Here is a 23,836-nt window from a genome sequence, read left to right on the forward strand (position 1 = left end):
AGATAGCCAGGGAATGCACTTAAAATAAATTTTAATAATTTTGTGGCCACATGGAGAATGGAATCAAAAAGGAGTATAATTGGTTGCAGAAAGACTGGATAAAGCTGTTGCCTTGCTGCAGCTGAGAAGACTGCCCCCCCCCCCCCCCAGGACTCTCAACTGAAAGGAAACTAGGAATCTGTCTGTCATGAACTGTGAATCAGGATCTAGAGCTAAAAAGATACCCCAGGTTGAATGAGTAATCCAAGGGCAAGGACTTTGAAGTCAGGCAAAGTGGGGTTCAAGGCCCAGCCAAACCACTTAGATGACTCATCTCTGACAGGACAGAAAACTCCCCAGGCCAAACAGTAAAGTGGGAATGCACCCACCTAAAGTGCTTCAGTGGTTAACATATGGGAAATATTATCTTGAATCTTTTCTCCCTAGATGGCACAGAAACTCAGAATAGTCCAATTAATTTGAAATACTTAAGTTTAAGCTGGGGGCAACAATAAAGAAATATGCCAAAGTGTAAAAAAGAAAAACTGGTGATTATTAGTGTGAGGAATGGAGAAACTGTGGAAGCTGGGGCAGTTAATGTGAATAAAATTCTAAAGACTGAAATTAGGAAAAAGCATCAAAAGGTCAATTTAATAATTTTTGGAGTTAATTGTTTTTAACTACCAGATAATACTAACAAATCTGAAACATTTTATTTGACAGTTATTTCCATTTATCTACTTAAGATTCCATCTGCTCTTCCCACCCCGCTGACCATTCTATACCCCCAAGAAGATCCGTGATGAGGGTCAGCCTGGAACATTCAGTTCCACAGAAAAGAAACAAGATGACTAAAGTATCTAATTAATTGTGATTAGGAAAAAAAAACCATCCCTTCTTCTTGCCACTGGAATTCAAGCTATGATAAAGGAGACAGAAAGACAGTGAGTTCGAGTGAAATGTTTACATTTATATTGAAATATGCACTAAAACAGAATGAGTTCTACTGGTCAATGAAACTTTGCCAAAGCGGAATCACAAAACTTCCGTTGGGGAGGTCCAGTCAGCTAGCAGCAGTGATCCCCAAGCAGGAACACCAAGGAGAAGCCTGGGTGACCCCACCCCCAAAAGCCTCCTTTGAAGAGACCCCAATTCACTTCTCCCACATGCACCCACACAGATTTAGGAGCAAAGCCATGCTCCTCATTTTCATATATCTTTAGTTTCTTTTTTGCTGCAATAAATATAAAATTGGCAATGCTCATACACCACAGCACAGACAGTATCTCAGGCTTTAGCATACAGCTGTAAACAGTGACTAGGTTAAACAAATAAAAAAGGAAAAGAAAGTTGAACATTACTTTTAAATGACGACAGAATTCCTAAGAGCAGGATATGAGCTACTCAAGATTTGTTTCAGTGGGTTAAGGTTACTGACACAAAATTCAGCTTTAGACCAGTGTCTGGACTTGAGGTGGTAGCCAGTACACTGCCTGTAGCAGTTTAGAAATGTGTGGGGAACAGAACACGCCCCAGCTCACCTCTGCAGTACACCTCCAGCCTGCCACACTCAAGACAGGACCGCAGAAACCCTCACAGTGGCGTCACCAGCTGCCATCGAGTGTAGCAGGAATGGGCAGGCAAAGGAATGGGCATGTGCTGGGAGACCAACAGAAAAACACCTCGCTGGCTGCCTGCAAAACCGGCTCCTTAATCACAAGGACAGTTAGGATGTTTCACTTGGACAGTTCATTAAACTTCATATACATGTGTTTGTGTGGGTATATATATATTTTACATATATATATATATATATGAACTCTAAAGATTAGGCATTAAGTTCTGTCACTGCAGCAAACTGGGGTGTCAAATGAAAAAAAACAGATGAACACTTTTTGCCTAAAGCAGTGCAAAGAAAGCTGCAAGAAATGCAAGTGGACTCAGTATCTGCACTGTTAACAACGGGGCTGACTTTTATTTCAAAGGCTAGTGGTTCAAATACTATTGCTCGAATAGCTCCGGTAAATATAAAATGTAGTAACATCCAAGGTTTATACACAGAAGCAAAGGAGCTGAAGGCCAGCTGACAAAGGGATATGTGACTCCTAGTCAAGAGAGCAGCTAAAAGCACATGCTGCCAGAGTGACCTAATGGGGTTTGGACCGTACCCCCATCTCGGACAACAGAAAAAGACCTGGAGAGGAAACAGTCTTTTCACACATAAAACTGTGGCTTAATTAAATTCTCCTCCCTAGAATTATACCTCAGCTAAGAAAAGAAATCTGTCCTGAAAAACTCAAGAGCCTGGGCTACTAAAAATAAAAAGGAAAATTTAATATACTAAACAAGTTTAGTAAACATCACATATATTTTCAGTTGTTAATGAAGACATGATACATTCAAAAGTTGTTTTTTTTAAAGACCAAAAAAAAAAAAAACCCCCCCACAAAATACCTAGAAAAAGCCTTGACGAGAAAAAAAAAAAATCTGCCCAAGTTCTAACCCTTTCAATCAGATGTGGCTCTTAGCACAAACCACAAATCGCCCTCCAACACACAACAGCAATGCCATGTACCTTGCAAGCAGACTATGAAACATATGCCTTCGTTACTGAACTTGAACGTTAAGCTGAATCTCTGCAGAGCCCATCTGGATGGGTTACTTCAATATCCACCTGGTCCAGTTTAAAGTATTCGTTTGTAGATCCAGTTTGTATATATTCCATTGGTATATTAAATAATAAACCGCCTGCTCCTATTATTTTTTAAACGGCAGTTCTTGTAGCTCATCAAACCATTAAGATTACAAAGAGCCCTCTTGAAAGAAATTCACAGATGAAGATATATTAAGGAGAAGTCCTTAAGGTTACACAAACCTATTTTCTTTTTTTTTTTTTACTAAAATAGGGGGGATCAAGTAGAGTGTTTATTCTGAAGAGCAGTTTCACTGTTTCCCCATGAGAAGAGGCCAAATTTTTCTGGACTGATAATTTAAAAACTAAGCCAAGAAAAAAAGCCAGGTCTTATGGAGTTGGAAACAGAGTTCCAATTTTTTCCCCCTAAAAGACGAAAAACTGTTACCAGGTTTTAAGGGAGAAACAAAACATAACCAATCAGAACTCTGAATATGGACAGCACTACACAGACTCTATAGCACAGAACACCACACAGGAATGAGTTACACATCAGTAATATCATCATAAGAGTAACTGGCTGGGGACTTATACTTCCAGCAACAGAGCTCCTAGGTTAAAAATGTGTTAAAAGCTTGTAATGTCAACAAGGACCCCCCAGAAAAGAGAGGGGATGAGGGGGAATAGAGGAAAGGCTGCATGCATGGGTCTATTACAGACATGATATTCAGCAGCATAAAAATAATACCCTCAACAGAGTCCCCCAAATGGGGCCAAACCTATTTTTCACTGCTAAGCATGGCAAGGATTAAGAGTGGAACAAATTCACTAGTGACTATAGCATCTCCCATATATGAATGACAAGCACGTTCAATCTGATGCTGTATGTTGCTACAACATTGAGAATATGTATGAGTAAAGCAAAACAAAAAAGACTAAATAATGAACTTTAACAACTGGAAAAACATCTGTTTTAAAGCCAAGTAGGTGTGATTCTAATCATTATTATATATGACATAATCCATACAAAGAAAGGCCAAGCATCTTCATTTTGTTCAGTACTTAGGCTTGATGTTGTCCTAGGAAAAACAGTGATAATTCAATGACTGTGTCACACATATAACTAAAAAGTCCCCTTCTGGTTTCAAATGAATTTAAACAACCATCTTCCTTGGCTAATTTTTTTCCTTTGTAAAACAAACCTTCTATGTACAGGACCAGTTTAAATCCCTCCTCCCCTTCAAACACTAGATAGGAACATTCAGGAACATTCGACAATGCAAAGTGCCTTAAGAAAGAGAAGGATTCTGTAGTGCCAGTGATAGAACTGATCTGAGGAGGCTGGGATGCTAGTAACACTGATGGGAGCCAGTCAGGCAATGGTGGTTTGTTTTTCCTCAGGTGTTTCCTCCAACAACTGCATGATCAGTTCATGGAGGGGTTTGCAGATCTTTGCATAGCCACCTCCTGTGAGATGCAGAAAATCAAACATGTCGTGGCAGGAGATGGCACCGTCCGAGTGCACGAAGCCCCCGTCTGTGTCCAGGAGCTGAACGTTGGCGAGCTTCGGCAGGGAGACCTTGAGGAGCTGGTTCACCTTGGCATTCTTTTGCCTCAAGGGGTTGGGCTTCTCACCTCGAGGTAACAAACCCTGGGGAAGAGCAGAGAAGAATATGAGAAGACACACTGTTTTCCTCTACTTACTTGTGATTTCAAATATCCCTGGGACTCTCCATTTAGCACTTTTTATACCTTTGATTTCTGAAACACTGGACTAGGCCCATCTTAATGAAAAGTTCTCTGACTATTCCTGCTTGGTTTCTTCTCAGGTTCTTCTTCCTCCTCCTGTTCCTTAATTGCTGGTATTCCTCAGGGTCTTGTCCTTGGGCCAGTACTCTTCCCATTCTACACACTTTAGCCCAGATCACTTCCACAGCTTCAGAACTCCTACGAACGTCCAGGTATAGAACCAAACTTGAATGTCTCTCAGGCACTCCTAACTCAACATGTCCAAAAACCATTTATCATCTCCCCAAGACTATGTTCCTTCCACATTCTCTATGGCAACTGTCCTTTCAACATGCCCGAGTCTCTCATCCCATAAACCTTGTCTATTTATTGTTAAATCACTCAGCTTTTACATCCTAAATATTTTTCTAATCCATTCTTTTTTTCTGACTATAAACAACATTGTTATCTATCACTACTCATCTCAATTAATGTAAAAATCTCCTGACTGACCATCCTCCCTTCAGTAGTATCTTCCCTTCAATTCATTCTCCAAACAGTCCACCATATAGCTAGAATATCTGGCTCAAACACACATCTATTCATCAATGCCACCTGACACCTCACTAGCACACATGCGAAACGGAGTTGGAACAAGTGCTGTCTTGATGAATCAGAGCCACGTACTACCTGGTGGTACGGAGAGAGATGGGGCAGGTACAAGATGGGTTTGGAATATCCTGAATGACAGAAAGTAAAGGAGCATCCCGCCACAGAATGATGGGGCACAGTCACAAGCATTCAGCAGCCAGGTAAAAGGGACTTCCAAATGGCCAAATCCAAGATAATTTGAGGTGTGCTCTAAGCATAAAACACGTACCAGATTTCAAATGTTTAGTATTCTCCCACCAAAATATATACATGAGGGAACTCTGCTCAATGTTATGTGGCAGCCTGGATGGAAGGCGAGTTTGGGGGAGAGTGGATACAAGGATATGTGTGGCTGAGTTTCTTCGGTGTTCACTGAAACTATCATACCATTGTTAATCGGCTTTACTCCAAGACAAAACAAAAAGTTCAAAACAATAAACAAAACAGAGATGTATCCTAAATATGTTTTTAACTTACCTGTTAATGATCTAATATATTTTTCAGCTAAATCAGGTGTCTGTCCTTCTCCTACAGTAAATAAAAGCTGGCTCTTATATGCCAAGAGAAGGTTTTATCATCTCAAACTAGAAATGGCCTTTACAGATAACTGATCCTATTACAAGATTGTCAGAAATCCCCAACCAACCTTTTAGCTGGTTTACAGCTCATGATGCCACAACAGCAAATTGTTGTTCTTTAGGCAAAAATGTTGCCACTTGTTTCTCCTACTCAGTTTGATAAGAGGTCTTATTTCATAAAAATGGGTTTTCTGTAGGCATTCTACCAAAAGAACAAGAAAAGTTTTATGCCCAAAGGAAGTACTTACTCATGTCTACTTTATATTATTTCAGCAAAACATTGGGCTTTTATTTTCCATTTGCTGTGTGACTGTACAGTTCCAAAAAGAGCTACAGAACTATGAATATGGTACACCAATATCTCCTTCTATCCCTGTTAAGCGCAAATGAGGTCAACCCTAAATCCTAGTTTATATGACAGTTAAAAGTGCAAGGTTTTGCATTTAACAGTTAACAAAGAAAAGCAGCCCTCACTGTTGGCACATCAAAGCTTGGCTGAGATATAATGAGTGACTAGGAAAGATGGTCAGCGACCAACAAACAAATATGCTCTTCTGACTTTCAGAGAATGTCACAGCAGTTAAAGCCATAACAATGTTAAGCTGCAAAAGCAGAGCGCCACGCCTACTGGGACTGTCAAGCAAGGATGAAAAAAGTAATGTATGTTTTGCCGAACATTTTCCTTAATAAATATGTATCAAGGGTACGCCATGTGATCTGTGATTTTTCTCTGTAGTAAGTGGTAATTGCTTATGTTACAGGAGACAAAAAATTACAATCCTAATTTCTTTACCATGTAACAACGATTTTAAATTCATTTCCTTTTCTAATTTGCATATTCACTTTCAAGCAATTCCAAATATAATATACACTGTTTAGTATTCAGACTTCTTGATTAAATAATACTGTAAATTTTGTTTGCACACAGACTTAGTAATTGTCACATGATTAGTGCTATTACATTCAATGATGTGTAATCATTCTCCCATGGGGTTGATTATTTAGGTTACTTCCAATGTTTTAGTATTATAGATAACACCACTGTATATCAAACTCAGAAGCCTGGCTGAAACAAAGAATATTTAGGGAGGATTTATTTAGCAACATTCAGGCAACAAGTATGTCCTAAGCAAGTACAATGTACCAGCCACTATGCTTCAGAGATGGGACTCTTAACCATACTGTAATCCTTTCTGGAATAAGGCAGGATCTAAACAAGTAAGTTAATTAAATACCATGTAATAAAAAAAACAAGACCTGGCTCCCCAGAACTCTGCTATAATATCCAAACTCCTAACATGGGAACTGTGGCCTCTTTCTCTGAACTACCCCAGACCTGAACTTTATTCCATGATAACCTTCAATTCTTCTAGTACCCTCCTTCACTCACCCAACAAACACATACATGAAGAAGTCTTTGATCATTTCCTTCCTTTCTTCCTCCCTCTTCCTCCTCTCTTTCTTCTCTGTAATACTTTCTCTTCTTTCATTTCTCCATTTGTCTGGAGACCAATGAATTTTTTAAAACTAAACTCAGATGTCAACTTTTACGTATTTATCCTGCTATGTCCATCCACCAGCTCCCTGAGAGGGACTACGTCTTATTCATCTCTATATGCTCAGGACCTAGGAGAGTGCCTCGTACATAGTGATTCGCACACTTTTTTTGAACAAATGACTACCTTAATAACACTTATCTCATTAAAATACTGAATATATACCAGATTTCTCAAAAACATGTTCTTAGCTGGCTAAGAATGCCTACAGGTAAACTTTAACACTGAAATAGACAGCTGTTTACCCCTGAGATCATAAAGACAATGCTTTTAATTCTACGGAGGGTAGCATTTCCTGATGGGGTAAGGTTATGAAGTACCTATTTTCTTCCTGATGGAATCTCTGATAAAGAATTCAGAGATCCTGATAAATACACCACCTTTACTATATTAACAATGGAATAAAACAACAGATCTAGGCTAATTTAAACCCAGGTCTAATGAAAAGAGAATTCAGGGGACTTCCCTAGTGGTCCAGTGGCTAAGACTCCACGCTCCTGATGCAGGGGTCCTGGGTTTGATCCCTGGTGAGGAAATTAGATCCCACATGCTTGCAACTTAGCAAAAAAAAAGATCCCTCATGCTACAACAAAAATTGAAGATCCTAAATGCCATAACTAAGATTCCGTGCAATCAAATAAACAAACAGTAATAAGAAAAGAGAACTCAGGACTAGAAAAAATGTCATATGCATTTAAAAAATTATCAGAAGATCAGAAAACTTAAAGTTAAGGGAAGAAAAAAACTAAGTCTACCTTAGGCAATAAAGAGGACTTATAATTCTAAATAAGGATGAGCAGAAAAAAGATAATCCCCACAGCTGATTCTAGGAAATGATGAGACCCATAAGACAATGGCACATATCAGACAAGAGCTTCTCAGGAGCATCATAAGCTGCTTCCAACTTAAAGATTCTCTATATTCATGAGTGACCCCATTTCTAAAGACACCTCACATTTACTTTAAGATACTGAGGTCTCCACCCACCCAAAGAACACATACCAATACAATGATTTTGGCCTGTGGCTGCCTTGTGTTGATAAGCTGTACGATGGCCTCAATTCCACCTGCTACTTCTTCTGCTGTATTTTCATGGTTGTTTGTTCCTACCCAGACAACGATGACCTGTAATTGAGGGAAGGAAGAAAAGACACTCAGGAATAAAGGAATGTCCACTAGTTAGTTGAAAATCTTATTTCAAAAATCAAAGAAGGAAAGATGAACTTCTCAAATGGTTAACTTCAACAGGGCAGGCCATCTTAAAACAGTAATGTAGAGCTCATATATATTAATATCAGGATAAATTCCAAACAAAGCAATACTTAAGTGGTAAAGTTGTGCTAGGAAGAGACAGGAAAACTTCTTTATCATTGTGGAATTGGTAGTTAATCTCTTAAAATCCAGAAACTATACCAAAAAAAAAAACAAAAACCATTTAATTGGACTCTAGTAGATGTAACCTTCTAGAAAAAATAAAAATAAAAGTACCCAAGGGAGGGTACTGGGTATAAATACACAGTTCTACTTAAGGTAAAGTCAGTGGCATGGAGGCTGGTTATAGTTTTCTGAAGTTTTTCTGCTTTAACAAAAATTTTTACATGGTGACTATCATCTATAGACATACATCTTACCATGTAACCCAACAAAGTAATTTCCACCTAGCACAAAAAGAATATGCATGAGTTTTTCTATTAGGCAAAAATAAAACACTTTCTACTACAGCACCTGTTATCAGTGCCTCAGTTCTGTTCTCTTTTTGTTGTCTGGGGTTGGAAAAACTTATATGCAGCATGTCAGCTCAGGACACTGATAATTTGATAAGGCACTGGGTACATGTTTGTGCTGAACATTTGTTCACATCTGCTTCAAATTTCCTTTAGAAGAACTTGCAGGCCGTGATTACCAATCTATTTGTGTGTTAAGTGAATCCAAAATTACTTCCTCAAGTGAATCATAGCCCTGCTCCAGTGGCCCACCTCTGAGCACTTTCCTCCCCTTACTGCCTCAGGACCATCGAATAGCAAACCTCTTTAGCATCAAATCTCTTCCAACAGCACACGAAGATAATTATAACAATTTCAAGTATGAGCCACACAAGCAATACACTGATCCGTAATTAAGCATGTATTTGGAATGTTCTTAAACAATGATAAAATCATCTATTTTAAAAAGGCATGAAGCCAAGAACAACAATGAAATAATGGTTTAAAGAAGCAACTGAAAAAAAAATTTTAAACACTTTTTTTTATTTATTTGGCTGAGCCAGGTCTTAGTGTGGCATGTGGGATCTAGGGATCAAACTCATGCCCCTTGCATTGGGAGCATGAAATCTTAGCCACTGGACCACCAGGGAAGTCCCAGAAGAAATTTTTCTTAAAAACTACCAGTTTCTGACAATTTAACTCTCTGCAAAAGACTTAAGATTAAGGTGTTTTTTTTTTTTTAAAAAAGCTTCATTTCACCTTAGGTTTAATATTCTCCAGTTCTCCATTCTTTAGTCTCCATAAAACATGTCTTGTTGTATCTCCCCCAATTCCAAAATTCAGTGCATGAAGTGGAGAAAAAAGCTCTCGCCATATCTAAAAAGAGAAAAATTCATTTATTTAAGCTAAAATTATTGGGAAATAAAATCCCTCAACTGCAATGTATTGTGAGGCATTTGAAATAACAGCTTCCTTTTTCTGTATTCAAATATTAACACCCCAAGTGGTATGCTCCCAACTGCTGAAAGCGCTCTGGAACTCAGCTCTCAGTGCAGCATTAGGCCTCAGCTCAGGACTTGAGTCACAACGCAGAGGTTGTGCACTTAATAGGTACCAACATTTATAATTATGCAGTCAACTCAATACATTCATCTTTCCCTTTATTAAATCACTTAAAAGAAATGAGGGGAAGTTGAAACATGAGATGAAAAAACTTAAGAGTGCTAACTGGAGAAGGAAATGGCAACCCACTCCAGTGTTCTTGCCTGGAGAATCCCAGGGACGGGGTGCCTGGTGGGCTGCCGTCTATGGGGTTGCACAGAGTCGGACATGACTGAAGCAACTTAGCAGCAGCAGCAAGAGTGCTAAACACAAAAAGAAACCTATCTTTTCTTTTAAATTTCCCTTGAGAGAATGCCTAAACAGATTCAAAAGTTCACCCCAAAAATACATAACATTTTAAAATGGTAAAACACAAATAATAAGAATTGAGAATCACAGCTAGGACAAAAATGGGCAAATACAAGCAAAGAAATAGTAAAATGCAAGTAAGAATTGAAAGTCATGACTAGGACAAATATAATGTGAGGCTTCTTGGAAGCCAATGGAAAAAGGGGAGTGTACTAATAAAAATGCTACATTTTCTGTCTCGTGCTTGATGGCACCAAGAATCCCATCAAGTAGGTCTGATTTCCCTTCTAACTCTGAATTAGAGCAGAATGGATGAAAGTCTGTTATTGACGGATGTGTTGCCATTAGCAGCCCAGGACCACCCGCGCCCCTTCACTTTACCTCATACTGCTGCATCAACTGTACCATGGAGTCCCCCACGAACAGGACATCCGGCTCTTTGTCTTTGCAGTCCAGGACAAATCTGTTGTGCTGGTGTGAAGAAGAAAGAACAATGAGAAGCTGGCATTTCTTTCCCTGTGAGACTTCTTGGCTTAGAACAGTTGTCCAACCAGTTACTCTGTTATTAAACATTCTCTTTGGTCTGTCCCTAAAGCTGATTCCTCTCAACTGCAATTAACTGTTGGGTCCTACCAAACTGATCATTCTCATGTGCTCAAGAAAATTGGAACGCTGCAGAAACCGGAACAGAAAAATGCATTCACACATATATATATATATACACACACACACACATATATATATTTAAATAAAGCTTACCTTTTCCTCCAACTCTTATGAAGAACACTTAGACATATGAAAAGCTGAAGTAATACAATGACTACCTGTACACACTCCACCTACATTCAACATTTTCCCATATTTGCTTTATCTGTGTGTTTGGTGAATCATCTGAGGGTAAGCTGCCACACTCTGATTCTTCACCTTTAAATATTCCACATGCTAGGACTTCCCTGGTGGTCCAGTGGCTAAGAATCTGTGCTCCCAATGCAGGGGGTCCAGGTTCGATTTCTGTTCATGGAACTCGATTCCACAGGCTGCAACTAAGAGCTCACACGCCACCATGAAGGCTGAAGAACCCACACGCCACAACCAAGACCTGGCGCAGCTAGACACGTTAAAAAAAAACATATTTCACAAGCATCTCCTAAGCATAAGGGCAGTCTACTGTAAAGCCATAGAACTACTATCAATACACTCAAGAAAATGAACAATAATCCCACAACTAATATTCAATCTTTACAATGGTTCTAAGAATTGAATAAAGTATTTTATATGTATCTATTTTTAAAACTAGGATCCAATCAAAAGGCATGCATTTTATTTGAATTATTTTAATATGGTCTTTGAAAATGTCTGCTAACCTCTCAATGTGAGATGTTGGCAAACTAAGAATCAGGCTTTTTCAGTCTAATCCAAGTTTCTAGGCTGGGGTGACCTAGCCCAGGCATGCTTCTCTCTGCTCTTAAGGTAAAAAGATTTTATTCATTGATGTTAAACCAAAGGACACAGTTTAAGTTTTTATATTCATCCCCAAAACATATTAACACAATGTTTTAGCAGGTCTCTAACCCAGTTCTATAGAAAGGTCCAAATGCAGTTTCTTCTTCTCAAACGCTACATTCAATTATGCTTCCCCTAAGGTGGAGATGCTACTTAAGTGTTTCTGCTGGTAATACAAGTGGAGATGACACTGTGCTGAAACTGAGATATTCCACTGCGACTCGTGAAAATACAAAAACATTTCTGGAAATAATTTGACAATTAAGACATCTCTTCTTAATTTGACAGGATTTGGGATAGCTTTTTCTTTTTTCTTGTGTAAACAATTTTTTTTGCATATATGCTGCCAAAGCAAGCACTTTAGAGTGTTTTTTTTTTTTTGGCTGCGCAGTGCGGTGGGATCTTAGATCCCCAACCAGGGTTCAATCATTTTTAAAAAATTACTATTATTTCAACAGTGTTTTTAAACTTAAGGGATAAGATGAGCAAGAATAAAAGTTTAATTTCACTGAGTAGTGCTCTTTCACATCATGTCATCTCTCTGTGGGTACTCAGGTATCAACTACTTCTCAATACCAACAAAAACAGCTCACGTTTAAAGAACATCATGGAATTTAAGCTCTGCTGTTCTAATGGTTTCAGTCCTTTACATTTTCTTTTTAAACAGTTGCAATGAGCTTCGAAAAACAGAAAAGATCAAAGCAAAATACCTATAGCCCTACCATCTTAACCAGTACCTATTAATGTTTTGGGGTACCTTTTCTCATCCTTTTTTCACACATTCCCCATTCCTCCCCTGCCTTAAAATAGTTGAAACACATGCACATCTTCTTCTGGCAACACAGCTTTGGGGGCAGAAAAACCTATGTGCCAATTCCAGCTTAACTACTTTCGGATAAGCGACCTTAAGCAGGTACATAACCCAAGGCTTCCACATCTGCTGACAATTCTGTCTGAGTTGTAAAGAAGAGACTTCCATAAAAGAGACCCAGCTTTTTGCTAGCACCCAATAGGCACTCAATAAATAGGGCCATTATAATTGCATATAATATTATATTAAAAACATTTTTCTATGTGACTACATGATTTCCATAATCATAATTTTAAAAATTTTTATCTTATTTGGCCATTTACTTATTTGGCCAGGCCACACAGTTTGTGGGACTTTAGTTACTGATCAGGGATTTAATCCAGGGCCTTTGCAGTGAGAGCATGGAGTCCTAACCACTGAACTGCCAGGGAATTCCCTATAACCATACTTTCTAACACTACTTAATATCCTACTGATGCATCCAGTGAGACATACATTTTTTTAGCTCTTTTCCTAATGAAAATTTGCCAGGAACCTCCTATTCACTGAGATGAAGAAATTTACCTTTTTTTTTTTTACATGTTGTTAAGTTTTAGGTCAAAGGTTAACACTTTTATGGGTCTTAGAGATATTTCCAAATTCTTAACAAAATGGCTATTGGCTGTATCTGTACTGACTCCAGCGTGTGTGTATAAGAACTCATTTTACCATAGTCACACCTGTGCTGCTAAGTCGCTTCAGTCGTGTCCGACTCTGTGCGACCCCATAGACAGCAGCCCACCAGGCTCCCCCGTCCCTGGGGTTCTCCAGGCAAGAACACTGGAGTGGGTTGCCATTTCCTTCTCCAATGCAGGAAAATGAAAAGTGAAAAGTGAAGTCGCTCAGTCGTGTCCGACTCCTAGCAGCTCCTCCGTCCATGGGGTTTTCCAGGCAAGAGTACTGGAGTGGGGTGCTATCGCCTTCTCCGATAGTCACACCTGTACTGGTCATTAATATTTCCCTCTCCCTCCTTCTTCTTCTCCTCATTGTTTTAATCTGTACCTTTTGGAAACAAAAAGTTAAAGAGTTCTTGTCATGCTCATTGAGATATTTACCTGGTATATCTGAGGATACTTTTACTGATGCTACAACAAAAATATCAGTGTGTCATCTGCAATGCTTATTGCAAATACTTCTGTCTGCTGCTAAACCTTCTTTAGCTGGTTACTGTTTTGATATGATTTGCTATGAAATTTGTCTACAGTCAAGTCTTTTAGTATCATCCTGAAAAAAAATTTTTACTATGGAAAATGTCAAGCATACAGGAAAGCAGGACAATACAATGGATCTGCATATATCCATCACCAGTTACAGCAATCATCTAACTATGGGCATTATTAATTCAACATTTGAGCAACTACTGCCCCACCTCATTCTCAAGTTACTTTGAAGCAAACCAAGGATGGAGCACTTCATGTATAAAAATTTCAATATGTAACTCTTAAAAGATTTAAAAAATTTGCTACCAAAAAACCAGTTCTCCTCTTCTAAAATTAATAGCAACTCTTTAATATCAACAAATAACTAAGTGTTCAAACTCAATGTTACAAAACTTTATGTTTTTTAAAATCAGGATCCAGACAATTTGTCTCTTAAAATCCCTTTAGAATGGGAGAAAATAATAGCAAATGAAGCAACTGACAAACTAATCTCAAAAATATACAAGCAACTCCTACAGCTCAACTCCAGAAAAATAAACAACCCAATCAAAAAATGGGCCAAAGAACTAAATAGACATTTCTCCAAAGAAGACATACAGATGGATAACAAACACATGAAAAGATGCTCAACATCACTCATTATCAGAGAAATGCGAATCAAAACCACTATGAGGTACCATTTCACGCCAGTCAGAATGGCTGCGATCCAAAAGTCTACAAGCAATAAATGCTGGAGAGGGTGTGGAGAAAAGGGAACCCTCTTACACTGTTGGTGGGAATGCAAACTAGTACAGCCACTATGGAGAACAGTGTGGAGATTGCTTAAAAAACTAGATAGAACTGCCTTATGACCCAGCAATCCCACTGCTGGGCATACACACTGAGGAAACCAGAATTGAAAGAGACACGTGTACCCCAATGTTCATCGCAGCACTGTTTATAATAGCCAGGACTTGGAAGCAACCTAGATGTCCATCAGCAGATGAATGGATAAGAAAGCTGTGGTACATATACACAATGGAGTATTACTCAGCCATTAGAAAGAATACATTTGAATCAGTTCTAATGAGCAGATGAAACTGGAGCCTATTATACAGAGTGAAGTAAGACAGAAAGAAAAACACCAATACAGTATACTAACGCATATGCATGGAATTTAGAAAGATGGTAACGATAACCCTGTATGCGAAACAGCAAAAGAGACACAGATGTATAGAACAGTCTTTTGGACTCTGTGGGAGAGGGAGAAGGTGGGATGATTTGGGAGAATGGCATTGAAATATGTATAATATCATATAAGAAACGAATCGCCAGTCCAGGTTCAATGCAGGATACAGGATGCTTGGGGCTGGTGCACTGGGATGACCCAGAGGGATGGTACAGGGAGGGAGGTGGGTTCAGGATGGGGAACACATGTACACCCATGGCGGATTCATGCTGAAGTACGGCAAAACCAATACAATATTGTAATTAGCCTCCAATTAAAATAAATTTAAATTAAAAAAAAAAATCCCTTTTAATGTACAGGTTCCATCTTCCTCAGTCACCACCTTCCAAACTTATTTTTTAAGGACTATGACTGTCTGGACTCTGTTGACTGCATTCCTGTGGTGCTGGAGGACATGTTCACTGGTTCCAGCTACTTCTTCATATGTAGTACTTAAGTCTAGATTAGGGATGGACAGTTTGGCAATACTCCATGAGTATCACTTTAATACTTGTCTTAATCATGATTGTTTTTTTAATGTTTTGTTTTGAAATAATTTTAGATCTACAGAAGATTTGCAACGATTGTACAGTATTTGTACATATGCATGGTACATCTGTCAAACATAAGACCTTTACATTAGGGAATACTAGCAACCAAAATAAACTGCACTCACATCTCACTAATTTCTCCACTAATGCCCATTTCCTGAGTCAATCTGGGATATTACGCTGTATTTAATCTCATATCTCTTTTAGTCTATTCCAACATGGGACAGTCTCTTGATTTTTCCTTTTCTTTCATAACCTCAACACATTCAGCTGTGCTCGGGTGTTCTGCAGATGGTCCTTCAACTTGGGTCTGATGTCTTCCCATGAACAGACTGAGGTTATGGATTTTGGGGGAATACGATGACAGAGGTAATGTGCCCCTCTTTATCGTATCAGTGGGTACATGATACCAACATGACCTACTACTGGTGATGTTAACACTGATCACTTAGGTAAGGTGGTGTTTGCCAGTTTTCTCCACTACCAAGTCACTATTTTCTGTTCCACACTCTGTTAGAAGCAAAACACTAAATTCAGCACCAGTTCCTAGAGGGAAGGCTATCAAAAAATGTGCAGTCATATGTTAAAGCTACCAAAGTAATTTACAAGGAGATACTAAGCAAATATATTGTTTCTCCTTAAAGCTGTGTTCACAAATGTTAGTATTCCTCAATGGATCTTGCCTACAGTACTGCAGTGTCCTATCCATGGTTTTCTTTTTCCTCCTTCCTTCTATATTTATTTATTCTGTAAAGAAGATTTTGCCCTCCTCTCCTATTTATTCATCCATTCATTTATTTACAGGGAATGGATTAATGAATACTTATTCTTAGTTATAAACCAATATTATCAATTATTATTTTGCTCAAACTGTTCAGCATTGCACTTTGGGCGCTCTTTAAGGTCTGCTCCAGGTGGTCAAAGTTAATGTCATCAATGAGGGAAACCAATACTGTGTGTGTTCCATGTGCTGCACTGGGGACCCATCACTTCAGTGGTATTTCTACTGGCCATCTTTTTTTTTTTTTTCTTCACCCTTCCCTTTTCTTTCTTGAGCAGTTCCTTGTTTTCTTTCACTGTAAGATGTTCCAGGCCCATCTTTTTATTTTCTTTGCTTCGGCTATAAAATCAACAATTTCTCCAAAGAGCCCTGGTTCCTTTCGCTGGAGAACTGTATTTAAAAGCCAAGATCTAGGTGCACAATATATTTTAATACAAATTAGTCCTTCCATATTATACAAGCTTTTTTTAAAAAATTAAAGTCATGTTCTTCTTTCATTTGACTATCTTTTTTCCCAGTCAGTGCTAATTATTTAACGTCTCCTAAATTTATGCCAGCTATACACACACACACAAATAAATCTAGCTTTATTACTACTTTTCAGTAAACTTATAAATGACCTAAGTGCCCATCAATGAGAAAATGAATAACCCACTGCGGTATTTTCACATAAAGCAACAAAATACTAAAGAGGAAAAAAAAAATGAATCAACTATAGCTATACTTTTAACCTGTATGATATACTGCAGAAAAAACACATTCAGAAAGATGCTGAAAAATAAGTAGGAAGATACTATTTACATAGTTTAAAAACATGCAAAAATACTAAATACACTGTTTAGAGATTATATATGTAGTATTTAAATACATGAAAAAAATTTAGGATACTGGGGAGGTAAGAAAGAGAAAGAAATGTGATCAATGAGGCATATATGGGGAACACAATTCTTTCAGCAATGCTGTATTTTTTTAGAGTGAGAAGCAAACACACAGATGCTCAAAATATTTCATAATACGTATGTATTTATTTGGCTAAAATGGGTCTTAGTTGCAGCATGTGGGATCTAGTTCCCTGACCAGGGATCAAACCTAAGCCCCGTGCTTTGGGAGCACAAAGTCTTAACTACTGGTCCACCAGGGAAGTCCCCATAATACTTTCTGAAAGATATAAACAAATGAGAAAGATTAAGAAAGAATAACCAAGTAATTGATCCATAGGGGAACACTCAAAATAAAAAACTACCACTCAAAATATAATAGCTAAAGGCTGATTTTTAAGCCCAAGAAGACAAAAATAGAAAGAGAATACAACTATGAAGAGTACAAAAAGAATCATGAAATACTTAAACAGGAAACTTTGGAGACTTCAAATCATATAGAACTTGTTAGTTCAAAAGGTAGTACGGTTCAAAGATAAAGGGTAAATATATTTAAGTGATAACACTTTATTAAAGGTAAGCTACAAATACTGATTTAAAAAAAGGGTGCTAAAAAAAACCCAGTGGGGCAAAAAAAAAAGGGGGGAAAAAACCCCAAAAACAAAATAATAGGACATATTAAGAAGGCAACGGCACCAGAGACTGAAGGGATTCCCACTTGCTAAACCTGGGACAACCTGACTTTCAAAATTACAGTGGATTATAACCCACTTGAATAAAGTAAGAACCTGCAAATCTATATTATAACAAATTAGGACTGGTTTAGGGCAACACTATCTTAACCAAGTGATCGAAGTTAGTATCACCAATGAGACAAACCAACGTCAAAATGCCTTCTATGTGATGCACGGAAGGCATTACTTCCTTGATATTCCTGCCAAAAATGTATAATCCGAACCCTGATTACGAGAAAAGACGACAAACTCAAACTGAGGGACACACCACAAAATAAACAGCCTATACAAATGGTCAAGTCACAAAAAACAAAGGCTAAGAATCTTTCTGATTAAAGGAGAATAAAGAGATATATGACAAGCAAACACAATGTGTGATCTAAGACTGGGAAGAAAACTGATATGAACAACAGACAACGGAAGAAATCTGAATATGGTCTTTGCATTAGGTAACAGTATGGTGGTTTAGCTGCCAAGTCGTGTCCGACTCCTACAACCCCATGGCCTGTAGCCCGCCGGGCTCGTCTGTCCATGGGTCTCCAGGAAGAACACTGGTGGGCTGCCATTCCCTCCTCCAGGGCTAACAGTCTACTGTCAGTGTAAAACCTCCTGATTTTAATAACTATACTGCAGTTATGTGAGACAATATTCTCTTTCTTAGAAAACACTCAAATATTTAAGGGTAAAGGAGCATCATGAAGACTGCAACATAGTTTCAAATGATTTGGAAAAAACAGTAAGTTGGTAAATAGTATAAACGGATACAGACAGAATAATTATGCAGATACAGCAAAATGTTTACTAACAAGTGGCAAATCTAGATGAAGGATATAGGAAGTTCTTTCTAAACTGTTTGTAATACTTGTTGCATACTTATGAACTTACTTTGAAATTTAAAAAAGCTTAAAAAAAATAGAAACCTCGCTATCTACTAAAATTAACAAAGGGCAATGACCATGCTTTAAAATATTCCTCAGTTCCAACATCAGATGGTGATTAGAATGACATCTCTAACATAAAATTTTTATTTACAGTAATTAGTTCTTGTTGGCCATTAAAAACACCCTTTTGTAGCTTTGGTCAAGACTATAAAAACTGAAGAGATTCATCTATGTGAATAATAACACGTGCACCTCCTTTACCTGAGACATCCATCTGTCGTCTCCTTGAATATCTTCTGCTGCATGTGGAATGGCTGCTGGGTTTGAGTCTCCTTGGCTCATTCTACACCTGAGGGAAAAAAGGTCTATGTCATGTTTTGTTCACTGACAGGAATGTCTGTTACCGCTTTCTTAAATATTACATGTCAGGCTTTAAATAAGAATAAGAATTAAGTAAATTTCATTGTGGTTTTGCCTAGGAATGATGCAACTGGAGTTTATTTTCAGCAGATGGGTTCCAGGACATGACTGCACAAGTTCCATAAATATTCCAGCACTATTAGACTTCCAGACAGGTTTGAATACCATTCAGGAACAGTGCATTACATTTTAAAAGTCTGCTCCAAGTATATACCTTACACTTATACATTCACTTTTCATGAATACATGTTATTGTAACAACCAAATGACAAGGAGCTAAACTCGTACAGTTCAAAGATATCTTACATAAATATATTAGATATCTATATTATTACAGATATATAATTACATATCTGTATCAGTTCAGTTCAGTCGCTCAGTCATGTGCGACTCTTTGCGACCCCATGAACTGTGGCACGCCAGGCCTCCCTGTCCATCACCGACTCCCGGAGTTCACCCAAACCCATGTCTATTGAATCGGTGATGCCATCCAACCATCTCATCTTCTGTCGTCCCCTTCTCCTCCTGCCCTCAATCTTTCCCAGCATCAGGGTCTTTTCAAATGAGTCAGCTCTTCACAAACAGGTGGCCAAAGTATTAGAGTTTCAGCTTCAACATCAGTCCTTCCAATGAACACCCAGGACTGATCTCCTTTAGGATGGACTGCCTGGATCTCCTTGCAGTCCAAGGGACTCTCAAGAGTCTTCTCCAACACCACAGTTCAAAAGCATCAATTCTTCGGCACTCAGCTTTCTTTATAAGACCAACCCTCACATCCATACATGACCACTGGAAAAACCATAGCCTTGACTAGACGGACCTTTGTTGACAAAGCAATGCCTCTTTGCTTTTTAATATGCTATCTAGGTTGGTCATAACTTTCCATCCAAGGAGTAAGCGTCTTTTAATTTTATGGCTGTAATCACCATCTGCAGTGATTTTGGAGCCCAGAAAAATAAAGACAGCCACTGTTTCCCCATCTATTTGCCATGAAGTGATGGGAACGGATGCCATGATCTTCGTTTTCTGTATGTTGAGCTTTAAGCCAACTTTTTCACTCTCCACTTTCACTTTCATCAAGAGGCCATTTAGTTCTTTTTCACTTTCTGCCATAGGGTGGTGTCATCTGCATATCGAGGTTATTGATATTTCTCCCGGCAATCTTGATTCCAGCTTGTGCTTCTTCCAGCCCAGTGTTTCTCATGATGTACTCTGCAGATAAGTTAAATAAGCCGGGTGACAATATACAGCCTTGACGTACTCCTTTTCCTATTTGGAACCAGTCTGTTGTTCCATGTCCAGTTCTAACTCTTGCTTCCTGACCTGCATACAGGTTTCTCAAGAGGCAGGTCAGGTGGTCTGGTATTCTCATCTCTTTAAATTCCACAGTTTATTGTGATCCACACAAAGGCTTTGGCATAGTCAATAAAGCAGAAATAGATGTTTTTCTGGAACTTTCTTGCTTTTTCGATGATCCAGCAGATGTTGGCAATTTGATCTCTGGTTCCTCTGCCTTTTCTAAAACCAGCTTGAATATCTGGAAGTTCACGGTTCACGTATTACTGAAGGCTGGCTTGGAGAACTTTGAGCATTACTTTACTAGCGTGTGAGATGAGTGCAATTGTGTGGTAGTTTGAGCATTCTTTGGCACTGCTTTTCTTTGGGATTGGAATGAAAATTGACCCTTTCCAGTCCTGTGGCCACTGCTGAGTTTTCCAAATTTGCTGGCATATTGAGTGCAGCACTTTCACAGCATCATCTTCTAGAATCTGAAATAGCTCAATTGGAATTCCATCACCTCAACTAGTTTTGTTCATAGTGATGCTTCCTAAGGCCCACTTGACTTCACATTCCAGGATGTCTGGCTCTAGGTGAGTCATCACACCATCGTGATTATCTAGGTCGTGAAGATCTTTTTTGTACAGTTCTGTGTATTTTTGCCACCTCTTCTTAATATCTTCTCCTTCTGTTAGGTCCTTACCATTTCTGTCCTTTATTGAGCCCATCTTTGCATGAAATGTTCCCCTGGTATCTCTAATTTTCTTGAAGAGAACTCTAGTCTTTCCCATTCTGTTGTTTGCCTCTATTTCTTTGCATTGATCACTGAGGAAGGCTTTCTTATCTCTCCTTGCTATTCTTTGGAACTCTGCATTCAGATGCTTATATCTTTCCTTTTCTCCTTTGCTTTTCACTTCTCTTCTTTTCTCAGCTATTTGTAAGGCCTCCTCGGACAGCCATTTTGCACTTCTTTTTCTTGGGGATGGCCCTGTTTCCTATCTCCTGTACAATGTCACGAACCTCTGTCCATAGTTCATCAGGCACTCAATCTATCAGATCTAGTCCCTTAAATCTATTTCTCACTTCCACTGTATAGTCATAAAGGATTTGATTTAGGTCATACCTGAATGGTCTAGTGGTTTTCCCCACTTTCTTCAATTTCAGTTTGAAGTTGGCAATAAGGAGTTCATGATCTGAGCCACAGTCAGCTCCCGGTCTTGTTTTTGCTGACTGTATAGAGCTTCTCCATCTTTGGCTGCAAAGAATATAATCAATCTGATTTTGGTGTTGACCATCTAGTGATGTCCATGTGTAGAGTCTTCTCTTGTGTTGTTGGAAGAGGGTGTTTGCTATGACCAGTGAGTTCTCTTGGCAGAACTCTATTAGCCTTTGCCCTGCTTCATTCCGTATTCCAAGGCCAAATTTGCCTGTTACTCCAGGTGTTCGTTGACTTCCTACTTTTGCATTCCAGCCCCTATAATGAAAAGGATATCTTTTTTGGGTGTTAGTTCTAGACAGTCTTGTAGGTCTTCATAAAACCATTCAAATTCAGCTTCTTCAGCGTTACTGGTCGGGGCATAGACTTGGATTACCGTGATACTGAATGGTTTGCCTTGGAAACAAACAGATCATTCTGTTGTTTTTGAGACTGCATCCAACTACTGCATTTCGGAACCTTTTGTTGACCATGATGGCTACTCCATTTCTTCTAAAGGATTCCTGCCCACAGTAGTAGATATAATGGTCATCTGAGTTAAATTCACTCAGTCCAGTCCATCTTAGTTCAATGATTCCTAGAATGTTGATGTTCACTCTTGCCATCTCCTGTTTGACCACTTCCAATTTGCCTTGATTCATGGACCTAACATTTCAGGTTCCTATGCAATATTGCTCTTTACAGCATCGAACTTTGCTTCTATCACCAGTCACATCCACAACTGGGTGTTGTTTTTGCTTTGGCTCCATCCCTTCATTCTTTCTGGAGTTATTTCTCCACTGATCTCCAGTAGCATATTGGGCACCTACTGACATGAGGAGTTCCTCTTTCAGTATCCTATCTTTTTGCCTTTTCATACTGTTCATGGGGCTCTCAAGGCAAGAATACTGAAGCGGTTTGCCATTCCCTTCTCCAGTGGACCACATATCTATATAATAATATATATATTAGATATTTTCTAGATATCTATATTAGAGAACTAGAGTCATACACTTAAGAATTAATACAGCAATGATTAGAATCCACTGATTACTAAACAGATTGTAATATACTATACTATATAATCTATAGTACAGTATATACCTGTACTACAGATTATAATAAAATTAGTTGTGGGCTTTGGCACTGATTTTTGACAAATGTTTACTAGGTACTTTTATTTTTGACAGGTCTCCACTGATAAAATGTGATTAACAATGAGCCTAAATATGGCATCTGATAGTAGAGGAGACCCTGGAGAAGGGCGTGGCAACCCACTTCAGTGTTCTTGCCTGGTGAATCCCACGGACCCAGGAACCTGGCGGGTTACAGTCCATACTGAAGCGACTTAGCACCACACAGCACAGTGCAGAAGAACGAATAAGTGAAATTTAGAAAAATTAGAAATGCTACTCTTCAAGAAAGACAAATAAGAAACCAGATTGTTTTCAACCAACTCTGGAGAATATATAATACATACACATTAGGCTCAAGAGGGCTCTGGGCAAATGCAAAGGATGATGAAAGAGAAAAGGCTGGGTTTTGTGGCTTACAGAAAAAGAGGCCATACTCTCCATTTCCTTCCTTTGCATCCTCAAATAAAACTAAACTGTCTCAGAAAGAGGACTGAGTTACAGCTTTTCAGTAAGTATTCCCTGAGTTAATAAAATGCCTTGGATTGCCAAGGTAGCAGCTTTTGAGGATCAGAAAGTAACAAGCCCTAAACATAAAAACAAACTTTCATTCATAAAAAAGAAATTACAACAAAACAATTTTAACACTAATTATGCAACCAAACTCGCTCAGCTCTAAATGACCCTAGCTCTAAAAACAACTGGGCTCAGGATTTAGCCCATATCTGACTAAATATGTGAAATATTATTCACATTCTGTATTTCTTCAGACTACTAAACTATGCAACTATTGAAAACAACAGAAAGACTAGTATCAATGCTACGCTTTCTACATACCACCTGCAATCCTCACGAAAGTACTGCAAGATGAAGAAAATGAGGATCAGATAATTTAGGTAATTTGTGCAGTAAGTAACTGAAAAGAGGTTTGCCTGACCCCAATTACATCATATCTGGCCCACTGATCAAAAACCAGTTCATGCTGACTCCCTAAAGGGAACCTATATCATTTCAAAAATAAGGAAGAA

The 23,836-nt window shown here is 38.5% G+C and overlaps 1 protein-coding gene across 2 annotated transcripts in view; it reads right to left on the bottom strand.

Moving 5' to 3' along the window:
• Positions 1 to 928: 928 nt before the first annotated feature.
• PAFAH1B2 (platelet activating factor acetylhydrolase 1b catalytic subunit 2) overlaps positions 929 to 23,836 on the bottom strand; it is a 28,404-nt gene continuing 5,496 nt past the window's right edge. Inside the window, exons 2-6 of one of the 2 annotated variants that reach the window (XM_006044733.4) lie at positions 19,044 to 19,131; positions 10,619 to 10,708; positions 9,587 to 9,703; positions 8,127 to 8,249; positions 929 to 4,262 (exon numbers count right to left, since the gene is read on the bottom strand). In XM_006044733.4, coding sequence (XP_006044795.1) covers positions 3,984 to 4,262; positions 8,127 to 8,249; positions 9,587 to 9,703; positions 10,619 to 10,708; positions 19,044 to 19,124 — 690 coding nt within the window. In that variant the 5' untranslated portion in view covers positions 19,125 to 19,131 and the 3' untranslated portion in view covers positions 929 to 3,983. The remainder of the gene's footprint in view (positions 4,263 to 8,126; positions 8,250 to 9,586; positions 9,704 to 10,618; positions 10,709 to 19,043; positions 19,132 to 23,836) is intronic. The other variant, XM_044929719.2, reaches the window with a different exon arrangement.

This window comes from Bubalus bubalis, chromosome 16 (genome assembly GCF_019923935.1).
Source record: "Bubalus bubalis isolate 160015118507 breed Murrah chromosome 16, NDDB_SH_1, whole genome shotgun sequence".
In the NCBI taxonomy this organism is placed as follows: Eukaryota; Metazoa; Chordata; class Mammalia; order Artiodactyla; family Bovidae; genus Bubalus; species Bubalus bubalis.